General features: G+C 44.8%; 1 protein-coding gene across 1 annotated transcript in view; it reads left to right on the plus strand.

Annotated features, from left to right (window-relative positions):
* BMP6 (bone morphogenetic protein 6) overlaps positions 1-13,778 on the plus strand; it is a 105,755-nt gene that overhangs the window by 69,034 nt on the left and 22,943 nt on the right. The window contains exon 2 of the mRNA XM_077353157.1: positions 1,129-1,321. Within this exon, the coding sequence (XP_077209272.1) occupies positions 1,129-1,321 (193 nt within the window). The remainder of the gene's footprint in view (positions 1-1,128; positions 1,322-13,778) is intronic.

A 13,778-nucleotide genomic window follows, 5' to 3' on the forward strand; every position in this document is an offset into this window, starting at 1 on the left:
CTGGAGACACACCACAGTGGAGCGGACAGTGTTGCAACTGTTCTTCCCCGATAGCTACCCTCTGTCTCTGGCCTTGGAGAAAGGAGATCAGCCACTGTAATGCTGACCCCCTTGTTATTGTTGTTAGGTGCAAAGTCATGTCCAACCCATCGAGACCCCATGGACAATGATCCTCCAGGCCTTCCTGTCCTCTACCATTCCCCAGAGTCCATTTAAGCTCGCACCGACTGCTTCAGTGACTCCATCCAGCCACCTCATTCTCTGTCGTCCCCTTCTTCTTTTGCCCTCGATCGCTCCCAGCATTAGGCTCTTCTCCAGGGAGTCCTTCCTTCTCATGAGGTGGCCAAAGTATTTGAGTTTCATCTTCAGGATCTGGCCTTCTAAGGATCAGTCAGGGCTGATCTCCTCTAGGACTGACTGGTTTGTTCGCCTTGCAGTCCAAGGGACTCGCAGGAGTCTTCTCCAGCACCAGAGTTCAAAAGCCTCAATTCTTTGACACTCAGACTTCCTTATGGCCCAACTTTCACAGCCATACATTGCAACTGGAAAGACCATAGCCTTGACTAGACGCACTTTCGTTGGCAGGGTGATGTCTCTGACCTCCTTACCCTGTGTCAATGAGGCAGTGAGCTAACAGCTCATGATCTACCATATCAAACACTGTTGTGAGATCTAAAAGCACATTTTAAATTTTAAAACTGGATTGTGCCTGATATTTCTTCAGGTAATTCTTATTTAAAATGTTTGTAATCCTGAACATAGTCTGGGGAAGAAGAGTAGTTGGTTCTTTCTGCTTTTCTGCTTTTCTCTACTAGGAGTCTCAAAGCAGTTTACCATCTCCCTCCCTTTTCCTCTCCCCACAACAGACACCCTGTGAGGGAGGTGAGGCTGAGAGAGCCCTGATATTACTGCTCCATCAGAACAGCTTTCTCACCAGCTGGCTGCATGTGGGGGAACGGGGAATCAAACCCGGCTGGCCATATTAGAAATTGGTGCTCTTGACCACTACACCAAGCTGGCTCTCTATGTAATCATTTTAATTTGTGGTTTTTGATAAATACAATGTAGAACAGCAAATGGGGGATCATTCCACTAAATTGGATTTTTCTTTTGTCCTTTTACAAACAGTTGAATATGACAAGGAGTTTGCACCTTACCAGCGACACCACAAGGAGTTCAAATTTAATTTGTCTCAGATTCCCGAAGGAGAGACAGTTACTGCTGCTGAGTTCAGAATCTACAAAGACTGTGTCTTTGGAGGCTTTAAAAACCAGACTTTTCTGATTACCATCTATCAAGTCTTACAAGAACATCAAAACAGGTATGTGCCGTTTCTTGATGGTGACATTTAATGATAGGGAAAAGGGATGTCTGGAGATTGGATGAGGGGGGAAATGGTCGGGGGAAGTGGATGAGGGGGGAAATTTAAAATGATCAAGGATATGATTTTGTAACAATTGAATATAATTTGGTGTGATTTGACAGGTGGATTATGAGCCCGTATAGAGGTGCTATTTTCTGCTGCTTTTTGGAAATACTTGATGCTAGTATCCATGCATAGATAGCAAGCGTGCCGTGTCTTTCTTTGCACACATGCTAAGAGCAGGATGGTGAGATATTCAGCATAAGAGAAATGCTACATAACTGGGGAAGCTGAGAGAACATGGAGTTGTGAACTGTTTTGTGTAGAGGGAAGTCTCTGAATCTGCTTGTATTGACTTGTTCCTCACTTTGGTACACCTCCTGAAGTTTCCTGTGATGGGATCTCTTGGGTTGCTACCCAGGGTTTTGGGCTGCACTGGGGTGAGGTCATAACTCTGGCTCCCCCTCTTCTCATATTGTGATTCTGATTCAACATCTAACAAGAGTATTTTCAGTATTTCCAGACCTGGGACTCACCTCTCTCTCTCTGACTTATATCCTGCCACCCATGGCAAGCTGTCTTGTGACATATAGCGTATTTGCCGGCGTATAAGACGACTGGGCGTATAAGACGACCCCCCAACATTTCAACTCAAAATATAGAGTTTGTTACATTACAGTACCATGGGCCACTATGGGCAGCTATGTCTATCCCAACTGAAGTGCACCCGGCGTATAGGACGACCCCCCCACTTGGAGGCATGTTTTTCAGGGGGGGAAAGTAGTCTTATACGGCAGCAAATACTGTAATAAGCTCACATAAAATACAATCCTCATTAAAACCGTCATCCATACAGTTTACAATTCATGGTGGTAACTGACACCCTTTGCCCTTTTCTTTAATTTAAGATTGCCAGGGGGATACTTAAACCAACTACCACCAGCTGATGATCTAAGAACATGGTGGCAGTGTCTCCCTAGGGAGCCATCCGATCTTCCATGCCCTGGCCTCAACTATAGGCCTGGCAGAAGAGCTTTGTCTTACGGGCTTTTTGGAACGCTAGAAGCCCCACAGGGTCCTCAGCTCTTCTGGAAGCTTATTCCACCAAGTTGGGGTCAGGACCTGCGCCTCCATGTTCAGTGAGGCATCCAGGATCACTCCCAAGTTCCTGCCCGGGGCCGTGGTGGTCAGTTGCGACATTGCCAGAATGGGTAAACGCACTTTCAGTCCTGACTCCTTCCTTCCCAGCCACTGGCCTTGTGGAAGCTACTATGTTATAAGCGTGTGACAGGAAACACGGACAGTGACAGGAAGCATTAATTGTCACCAGCACACAGGAAGCATGAAAGGTGACAGGAAGCATTCACTGAAAGATGGTTCCGAGCTTTGGAAATGCTGAAGATAAACTTGGCAGATAATGAATACAGTAGGAAAGTGCATATGGGGACTTAGTAAAGTGAATGAATTCTGCATGGTGGAGGAATGAATGGGTAATTCTATGGAGAAGGGAGGCTGAAGTTGCGGGTGATGCAGTTTGCAGGAGCTGATGGGATTTGTGAGGCACCAAGAGCTTGTTGAATAGATTAGTGGAGTAAGTTTGCTTGTTATGTGGGCGGAGGTGTACAGAGTCTGTGCATGTGTGATGTATATTTTCCCAATCATATCCCATATCAGGAGTACATTTTAACGGGTGTCCTTTATGTGTCCAGCTGCTCTAGTGGATAATTTGGCTCCTCCTTTCGCAGCCCCCACTTTGGCTGGCTAAGAAGGCATAAAAAGCCCAGTCCCTGTCATCTGAGACTTGCACAAGATGTATCAAATTAAGGCCTCTGTATGTGGACATTCCAAGCATCATTAAAACATTGCTTTAAAAAAATTGTCTGGGATTAAACAGCTGTTGGCATTTAAAAATGAGATTATTTGATTTAAAAATCCACAAAATGCAAGATAGGTATCAACAGCAGGGCTTTTAAAATGTTTTGATCAGGGTACATAACTCTGCTTGTGAAATTTCTAGTGTCACAGGGATGCCGATCTCCAGGTGGGCCCTGGGGACTCCCTGGAATTACAACATCCCCAGACTAAAGAGATCAGTTCCCCCTGGAGAAAATGACTGCTTTGGAGGATGGACTCCATGGCATTGTATCCCCCTGGGGTCGCTGTCCTGTCCAGGCTTCATCTCCAAATCTCATGAGTTTCCCAACCTGGATCTACCAACCCTACATCCCACATCCCCTGCCAGTAGCTAGGAGGAGCCTGGCAACCCTAAATGTGTGCATTTTGTATGCCCTATATCAGGGGTAGTCAACCTGTGGTCCTCCAGATGTCCATTGACTACAATTCCCATGAGCCCCTGCCAGCATTTGCTGGCAGGGGCTCATGGGAATTGTAGTCCATGGACATCTGGAGGACCCCAGGTTGACTACCCCTGCCCTATATGAACTCCAGAGGACTCTGGGGGAAAAGTGTCAGCAAGTCAGAGGTGACTTATAGCAACCCCGTAGGTGTTTTCAAGGTAAGAGACATTCAGAGGTGGTTTGACATTGCCTGCCTCATGACATGATGACCCTGGGATTCCTTGGAGGTCTCCCATCCAAATACTAACCAGGGCTGAGTTTGCTTAGCTTCTGAGATCTGACAAGAGTGAGGTTGCCTGAGCAGAGAAAAATCTTGGCCTCGTGGAAACCTTGTGGAAACCTGATGCCATTATCTTTAGGTTCTTATTCATGGGCCACATGTTAAGCAACTGTATCTACACACACACAACCTCCTCACGTGTATGATACGATACGCAAACGTTTATTGTGTATAGCCAAGGCCATTACAAAGCATAATGAAAACAATATGGTACATGTATGATGCTTCTTTCTACTTTGACTTCTCAGTGGATGCCTTGAGTCATCTACAATTTTACTTAAATTTACAATTTTACTTTTAAATTATCGGTGTTTGAATCCACCCCCCACCCCCCATTTTTCTTTAATTTAAGATTTAAAAGATCCTTACAGGTGACTGATATATTATTCCCCATTCTTGCTTCTTTTGTGTGAATGATTAATTTGGAATATATTGTTTTCTTTTCCTGTTGGGAATAGAGTTTTAAAACCTGAGGGGAGAGAAGCACAGAGGGTTTTTTTTTCTTTTTTTTAAGTCCAAGCCAGCAAACTGAGTTCTGGCAACTGTTTCATAGAAACAAAGAGTGAACAACTGATTTTTACTTAAAAGGCAGTCTTCTCAGGCTTTCTCTCAGCCTAAAGCCCTGAGTAAAAGTTTTAGGTCTCTTGACATTAGATGACATGGTTTGAAGGCATGGTGAACCTATAGAGAACCTGCATTGCTGCCAAAGGTGGGTTTGTTTTTAACTTTGTGGTGGAATTAACATTCTTGTTTTGTGTCTGGATTAGGTTTTATGGAGATTGACCTGGAAAAACTTAGCCTGTATAAAGTACGGTTCCTGCGATACCAGGTTATTGTGGGTAGCTCTACGTGAAGGATGTTGAATTATGATGGTTTTGGAGATCCAGAAATCTGTGCCAATGGTGTTTGACAAATGTTATCTACCTTGGATATGGCCTAACCTAGTTGGACTTCTGGTCAGCTTTATTTAACCAGCTCATTCTTGTCTTGGAGATCAAACCGTTATCTTCCTTTTGGATATTTTATTTTATTGTGCTATGTTTTGTTAAATTTTCTATTTTGACCCAGGGAGGTAGAATGTAGATTTCATAGTTTGAATCTCAGCTGAATGTCTCAGTACCTCCCTGCCTGTTTCTTTAATCTTTTGGACAAATGAGGGAAATTATTTCCTTTCTTTCTATTACATCTGAAGAAGTGAGATCTAAATCCTACCTTAGATATCTGCCTCTTCTACTGCTTCTCAAAAATGCCCCCCTGGGTGATGAGGAACCCCCAGCAGTAGCTTGAGGGGAATAGGAGATCTACCATTGAAAGGGGGGGGGGAGAAGGGTTGCCAGATCCAGTTTGGGAGTGGAGCTTGGGGAGGACAGATACCTGAATGGAGTACAGTGTCATAAAGCCCACCCTCCAAAGCATCTACTTCCTCCAGCGGAACTGATCTGTTTAGTCTGGAGATGAGCCGTGATTCTAGGGGATCCCCAGGTCCTATCTGGAGGCTGGCATCCCTAAGGAGGAGATTGGTAGAACCTTTTCCTAGCCATGCATGCCAGAAAATGTAGGTGAGAGCCAACCCAGCTACAATGAAGAGGCTCATAAACCAGATTAGGCCCAGAGAGAATGACTGGCCAAAAGATTGACCAAGGAACTTCATGGTAGGGGGGGATTTGAACCTGGGTTTCACTAGTCGTAGTGTAACGTTCTGACCACTACATTTATTTTTAACCTAATTTAGTGTTCCCTGTCACATTTTATTGCTTTTAGCTTTGATAGTATTAAACTTTTTCCAGTTGAGATTGTATTCTATTGATAATATTGCAAACAGTTCTGAGTGGAAGGGTAGGGCAGAAATCAGCCAGATAATTAAAACAAGGAAATAGGGTGGATTAGAGGTCACTTGTTCTGTTGGGTATACTGGCTAATTGAATAGACCTATGGAAGAATGAGAGCATGTGTACTAGCTATTGAGTTATTCTTGAAATGAGCTTCTAATTTTGTAAGTGAAAGGCCCTTTTAGCCAATTGCCGATGAATGGAACAAGAAAAAGACTGAATAGGGGAAGAACAAGTTGCAGCATCGTTCAAAATGCAAATCAGATGGAAATATCAGAGTCACTTCTTCATTTAGACAAAATCTTAAAGGAATATTCTATAGTGCTACTATTTAAGGCAGTGCACAACTGAAAGCAGTCCTTGTGCAATGAAAATATTTTATACTTAGTGCAGTTGACATACACTTTATATGATTTTAAGGCTTAAACAGAAATTAATGGTTTTTTTCTCTCTTTGAAAAATGTTTTGCGGAAAGTGGCTGTAGTGGTTTTAAATCACGTAACCTTTGCAGACCACATTTTATCATTACAAAAACCACTGGAGTTGTTAGCAAAACATAATGAAAAGATTAATAAAAAATCTTATATGGTAGCTTACGTTTCTGGCCAATTCAGCATCCCTTTGAGAAAATTTCTCCACTTGTATGTGGGACATACAGCCTAGTAAAAAGCTAATGATGGGAACATCTGACCTTTATTTCAAGCAGAATGTTCTAAGGCTGAAAACCACAACATTATTCAGCCTCTTTGTTGTATGCTATTTATTCTTTGATTTAGCTTTTCTTAAACCTGGGCGCAGGATTTTATTATTATTTTTTGGATGGAGGATGGTTAACATGGTTATGTTACGTTTTGTTTTGGCAACCTTTCTTGCCAGCCTCACCAATGTATTGAGGATGTTTCTATGTTACAATGAACTGTTTAACTAAGGACTGAGGGGAGGACTAAGTTTATCAACTCAGACATGGGAAATTCCTTTTAAAAATTGGGAGAGTTGCTAGGAATGGAAGAAAGCTCAACTGGGATGTGATGCAATCCAGTGATTCCTCCAAAGATGACATTTTCTCCAGAGTAACTAGATAAAACCAAACATACTGTTAGTAGACCTACCAATAAAATAAAGCGTGTCCCTTATTCAAAGGCAGCTAATGCATTCAAGCAGAAAATTCAATAATTTGAAATCTGCTAAGCTAATTAGGAGAAGGGTGTACAGCTTCAAATTAAAACTTTGTTTTTACAACAAAAGGAGCCTTTGGAAGGGCAGAATAAAAATTTAATAACTAAATAAATAGTATATTCATTTTTATCAACCCCACAAATGTACAGTTTGACATCAGCATGAGCTTCCTACGAGAATGTCCCCGGCCCTAGGGAAGCACGCCTGGCCTCGACCAGGGCCAGGGCCTTTTCAGTCCTGGCCCCTGCCTGGTGGAATGAGCTCCCGGGAGAGCTGCGGGCCCTGCGGGACCTTCCATCGTTCCCCAGGGCCTGCAAAACGGAGCTCTCCGCCAGGTCTATGGTTGAGGCCAAGGCTGACACCTATGCCCCCCCTGGGATTTGGGATTAGGAACCATCAGGATCCCCTCTCCACCCGCCAGTAGTGGGTGGGTTTTACCCCATTATAAGTCCATTAAAACAATAATTACAATTTTAACATTACTAACTAACTAACTAACATGGCAAGATCGGCTAATCTACTTCCCCCCTCCCACTACTGGCGGGTGGAGAGGGGATCCTGATGGTTGTAACCCGCCACAAGCCGCAAGGGAGTGGCGGGGAATAAATCGAGTAATAATAATAATAATAATAATAATAATAATAATAATAATAATAATAATAATAATAATAATAATAATAATAATAATAATAATGTGAAAAAAGTCTGCCATCTTGCAAACTGGTGGCTACAGGAAAAATTGCTGTCTCTACAACCAACATAAGAGTGTACTTAGAGTTTTCTTAGTTTTATTGACCTCGTATATATTCTGACACCAAGATGAGCATTCTACATGAATGTTAAATATCAAAATAACCGTATCTACCATCTTGGAAAATGGCAGCTACAGCAATAATGTGTCCAAATTGGCATGTCTGGCCAAGAATTTTTTTAAAGGAATAGTGTCCTGAAACACACTATTTGTGCATTTCTTTGTATATTTTTTTGTGGTTGGATCCTGTGGTGGATGTAAGATTCTGGAAGTGACAGTGCAACCAGCATCTTCAGACCATTTGCTACAGAACGTGGAGGCAGCTGCCTTCTCACTCCTGGCATCCCATTCCAAGATCAAATCTCTGGCTAAGCAATTGAGGCATGGGCTGCAGTGCTGAGGCGACCAGTACAAGAGAAGGCAGGAGGCCTAGGCTATACCCATCATGGCCTCTCTGACCGGTACAACCACCAGCTGAATCTAAGACAAATCCCTAATATGCTGGCAATACCGCCATGGCTTGACTTGGCCTAAATGCAGTCCTCACTTCCCCCTCCCACATTTTGCTTGCAGAGCGACATCTTCACTGATAAACTTGCTTTTGTGGGTGGGGTACTTGCCTAGTCCTTCCGCAGTATCTTACTGAAACATGACAAATACTGGTCATTTATTATTTATTTATTTGTTTGTTTGTTTGTTTGTTTATGTTACACACACACCGCCCTCCCTGGAGGCTCAGGATGATACATTTCCCCCCATCTCGAGGTTTAAATAAAAACGAGATCTTTATTCCCTGCTGGAAGGATAATGTTGAATTCATGGTATATTGGGGCATAGCAGCTAAATCAGGGGTAGTCAAACTGCGGCCCTCCAGATGTCCATGCACTACAATTCCCAGGAGCCCCTGCCAGCAAACGCTGGGAATTGTAGTCCATGGACATCTGGAAGGCCGCAGTTTGACTACCCCTGAGCTAAATGTTAGATCTCTTTGGAAACAAGTTCCTTCATTTAGAAAGGAGCCTTGAGAAAGAGTGGAAAAAAAATAGATGGATTTTTATTTTGGAATCAGGTTGTTACACAGACACACACTGACTGGGAGCTTTCTCCCTTTCTCCCAGTTAGGTGTCAGGCCAGGAGTGCGGGGATGACGTTTTTGTGGCTGATCAAAGATATCAGCCCTTTGCCCAAGGGGTGGGTGATCATTTTGCAGATGTAAATATTCTGTCAATTCGGACCTCAAAAAACTCCTACACTGTCCAAATAACTCCTCTATTAAAAACCACGAGTCAGGGACACGAGAAGGTGATCAAAGGGAGATGCTGTAGGTTAATGATTGATGTTTGTTTTGGTTGCTGCACACTGAAACTATTTAATTAAGGTGGCCCCTACTGCTTGTGTGTGGGATCAAGTGGGAACTCACAAAAACCTGCTGGGGGGGACTTTTCCCCCTTTGTCTACTCTCTGGCAGGCCCCACAGCTTTACCCCTTTTCATGCTTTTCTCTCTCCTTAGCACCCAGCAGCACACCTACCTTTATTTGCCCCACCATCATTTTCCGCTCTGGGGAAGGCACTGGCAAACCACCCCGTATTGAGTCTGCCATGAAAACGCTAGAGGGCGTCACCCCAAGAGTCAGACATGACTCGGTGCTTGCACAGGGGATACCTTTACCTTTACATTTTCCGCTTCCTACCGCAGCCTCTGCCTATGAAAACGATGACCCAGATTTGTGTTCCTGGTTGCTGAAGATGCAAGTCAGATAGTAGCAGGTATTTTATCTGGCCAAAGTGCTGTACAATAAACTGACTGACTGACAGTCGCAGGTGGTGGTTGCTGCCAGAGTTGGCCCAATGAGTCCTTCCTCAGAGGCCAAAACAGTCCTGGAAAGTGCCCTGCCCTTCTCCTGCTTTTCACTGACAGAAGCCAAGCCTAGAATGCTGTTGTTGCCACCAATGGCCCTAAGGGCTTCCTTTTCTTAACGCTACAACTGTCCCTTTAATCATTGGATTTTTTTTTAAACCCCAGTGTATTTTTTTAGAATTCAGATTTCTCTGCAAACCTGGGCCTTTTTCAAGTTGGTAGAAATCCATGTTGCCTGTTCACAGCTCCAATCATTGGAGGTAAATATCTTCAGATTTGGCCAACTTGGCTATTAGAATATACAAGTGATGAATAGTGATATTTGTGAGAAGAGATCCTTCTGCCCCTCGTAATTTACCATCACTGGGTCTGATCCAGCTTCTAGTTACCTCCCGAGACTTGTGGGCCCAGTGCAACTCCTATCCTTCACTGTCAGACTCACAACTATTTCTCACCCACCCCATCATTGCAGTTGACTCTGGGACTGCTGTGGTTCTGGGCACCTTCCCTACAGACCATTGCTGATACTGGCCATGGCCCTGGCATGCTTCCCTGCCTCATCACCATGCCTGCCATAGCTTCTTCTCCCTACCCCCTCCCCACTGCTGCTGGCATCTCCAGGGCCACCACGACTCCCAGCCACCCCCCATTGGCGACAACACTGGTGGACCCATCACAGCTTCTAGTTTCACTGATGGGACCTGCTGCAGCTCCCATCCACTTTCTGCTCTAAGCAACTTTTGCTGGGATTGCTGCACCTCCCAGCCTTCCCTGTTCAGCCTGCTCTTTGCTACCGTTCTTGGTGTTTCCTCTCCTCAGTGCTACAATTTCTGGTGTGTCCCCTCACCATCGCTGCCCTTACTGCTGAGTTATATGATGTCAGAGCATGTTCAAACATTACCTTAGTTCTGAAGGGATTTAAACCAGGAGCCCTGCTGGGCCTGGTAGCAGCCATGTATCCCAAATCCTGAGATGTGCTTCTGCTGGTGGCATGCCCCATGTGGTTCCCTGGCTGTGCCCACCTCCAAGCCCTGCAGGACTCCCGGGCTCCTTCAACTGCTGAAAGTCATATTCATTTTTTAATTGTTATTTATTTGGGGGGAGAAGTTAAGCCCCATGTGTATTTTTAAAAACATTTTAGATTTCCCCCCCAAGTGTTCAGAAAGGTGTTTAGCCTTTGTGTAGCTCCAATCTGTGGACTTTGATATTCTCGGATTGCAGCCACAGGGAGATGAGGAGGGCAATTTGAGTACATGATAAGATGGGTGGAAGTCTGGGACGTCTGCCACTGGATTGTACTGTGCCACAATGCAGTTTTATCAAGGCATAAAACCTGTCCGTGTGTTTTTAGCCTCCAGAGCACTTAATCACCCCCTTCAAACAGGAAACGGATGGCTGAGCTTCTGATCTTAAATCACAGCCAGTGGTCATCATGAATCCTGGGCAATTTCAAGTCAGACAGAATTCTTTCTCAACCTGAACTGTGTAACTCGAAGAAAAGAAAAATAAATCAGAGGAAGGGAGGAAACTAAAACAGATGCCTTTACAGTTGCAATCCACGGGTTTTTGTGATTTCAGTTTGCCTTGTTCATAGTCCAGTAGTGTTGTAGGGTTTTCTTCCTGCTGTCTTCGCCCCAAAAAGAGGAAGAGCTATTTTTTAATATTCTGCTTTTCACTACCCAGAGTCATGTTTTCCCACTCTCTACACGTTGGATAATGCACTTTCAATGTGCTTTTGCAGCGGGATTTTCCTGTGCAAAACTGGAAAATCTGCTTCTAAACTGTATTGAAAGTGCATTATCTAACATGTGTGGAATGTGGCACACAACCACCTTTCCCTTCCTGCCCCTAAAACAGACACCCTGTGAGGTAGGTGGGGTAGCGTTCGCTGGCAGGGGGCTCCTGGGAATTGTAGTCCATGGACATCTGGAGGGCCGCAGTTTGACTACCCCTGCACTAGAGCATAGGGACTCTATCAAAACCCCGCTGTGTATTACGGAATGAAGCAAAGAAAACGTGTGAGGCTGAGTTGCATGGTCTGTGCTTGTTCCCTGGCATTCTCTTCCTTAGAACAGGAAAAAAAAAAGCCTGAAAAATCAAGACCGGTCAAGACAGATTTAATGCTTTTCCACAAACCTCGCAGAGCAGTTCCCTTAGAGCTCTCTCAGCCCCACCTACTTCACAGGATGTCTGTTGTGGGTAGAGGAAGGGAAAGGTAAAGCACTTTGGAACTCCATCGGATAGGGAAAAGCAGGGTATAAAAAACCAGTTATCCTCTTCCTTCTTGTACAATTCTGACCAAGTCTCCAGTTTTTTTAATACTCCCTAGCCCAGCTGGGAAGGACTTCACTTTAACATATTTTGAAAACTAGGAGTGAATCCCCACATGTACCGTTCCTCCAGTCATTTAAGGTGCACGTCCCAAACCTTTATGGCCCATCTCAGGATATCTATCTTCCTGGCTCTTCCTGGCAGGTGGGCAAATGATTATCTATCCTGCCTATTTGTCTCCATAAAGGAAACTTGTCTCCTCTCAGCTTGAAATTACAGACATGTATGGTTCTTTTCCAAAAAGAAACAACGTTTTCTTGGAGATCAGGACTTCTCTGAGTGTTACTCAAGGTATCCTGCATCTCTTTATCACAACAGTTGCCTCATTCCATTTTGTAGAAAATGTGGTTGTTTTGCTATTACGAGGCAGTAGATTCCTTGCTGCCCCCAATGAGTTTTGCCAGGTTGTCGTTCTTACTGTTTGCCGTGATCTCAGGAATGGATCCCCTGCCCACAGTGAGGCTATACTGTATGTCCACTCTTCATAATGGAGCCCACATTATAATTCAGTTAGGTAAAGGTAAAGGTAAAGGTATCCCCTGTGCAAGCACCGAGTCATGTCTGACCCTTGGGGTGATACCCTCTAGCGTTTTCATGGCAGACTCAATACGGGGTGGTTTGCCAGTGCCTTCCCCAGTCATTACCATTTACCCCCCAGCAAGCTGGGTACTCATTTTACCGACCTCGGAAGGATGGAAGGCTGAGTCAGCCTTGAGCCGGCTGCTGGGATTGAACTCCCAGCCTCATGGGCAAAGCTTTCAGACAGCTGCCTTACCACTCTGCGCCACAAGAGGCTCTTATAATTCAGTTAGAAAGTATCAGATATCAGTGAATAAATAGACAACATTCCACAGCTCAGTTGAATGGGAGGGGATATGGTTGCCAACCTCCAGGTGGTGGCTGGAAATCTCATGTTATTGCAAATGATCTCCAGGCTACAAAGTTCGATTCACCAGGAGAAAAATGGTCCCATTGGAAGGTGGACTCTAAGACATTAAGTCCCTCCCCTCCATAAAACCCACCCTCCTCAGGGTCCACCCCCCAAAATCTCTAGATATTTTCCAACCTCGGAGGAGGATGTGCAAAGAATGCCTAGTTGGGTGGTGTAAATACATATATTTTTTACAACTTTTAACGGCGGTCTCCAACCCCTGGTCCGGGGACCGGTACTGGTCCATGGATCAGTCGGTACTCGGCCGTGGCTCCTCCTCGTCCTCCCCCCCGGCTGCTGCCTCAGAGGCTGCCCTGCCACTGCTGCCGGCTTACCTTTGGTGCTCTCCAGTGGCCGCCATGGCTGGGTCTCCCTCTCAGTGTGGCACTGCGCAGCTGCTGCTGGCAGCGCCCCCCAGTGGGTGGCGGGAAAACAGGGGCGCCAGCGGGAAAGCAAGTGGAGCAGGGGCTCAGGTGGCCCTGGGCCTCGGTAAAATTGTCAAGCATTTACCGGTCCCCAGTGATAAAAAGGTTGGGGACCACTTATATAGAATCTGCTTTGTTAATGAGTCCAGTGATGTAACTACCAATGATAAGACATTGTGGTCACTTTTCTAGCCAGATAAGGAGCAGCAGGAGCTCTAGTCTGTGTCATTTCTGACTCCCTACCAGGGTGTAATTTCAGAGTTTTAACCCTTCTGTATTCTTCATGACTGCTCCAGCCTGGCTTTGATGATGAAGATGAAGGTTTGATTCCCTCTTGTGTAAAGATGCAAACGCAATTCTTGGAAGCAGGCTTGGAGTCAGCAGCTGGAAAAGCTACAACATCCAGCAGGGCATAGATTTTACCCACAGACAAATTTAAGGAAGGATACCAATATATACATCTTGCAATTATCGCA

Source organism: Paroedura picta, chromosome 9 (genome assembly GCF_049243985.1).
Source record: "Paroedura picta isolate Pp20150507F chromosome 9, Ppicta_v3.0, whole genome shotgun sequence".
Taxonomy (NCBI): Eukaryota; Metazoa; Chordata; class Lepidosauria; order Squamata; family Gekkonidae; genus Paroedura; species Paroedura picta.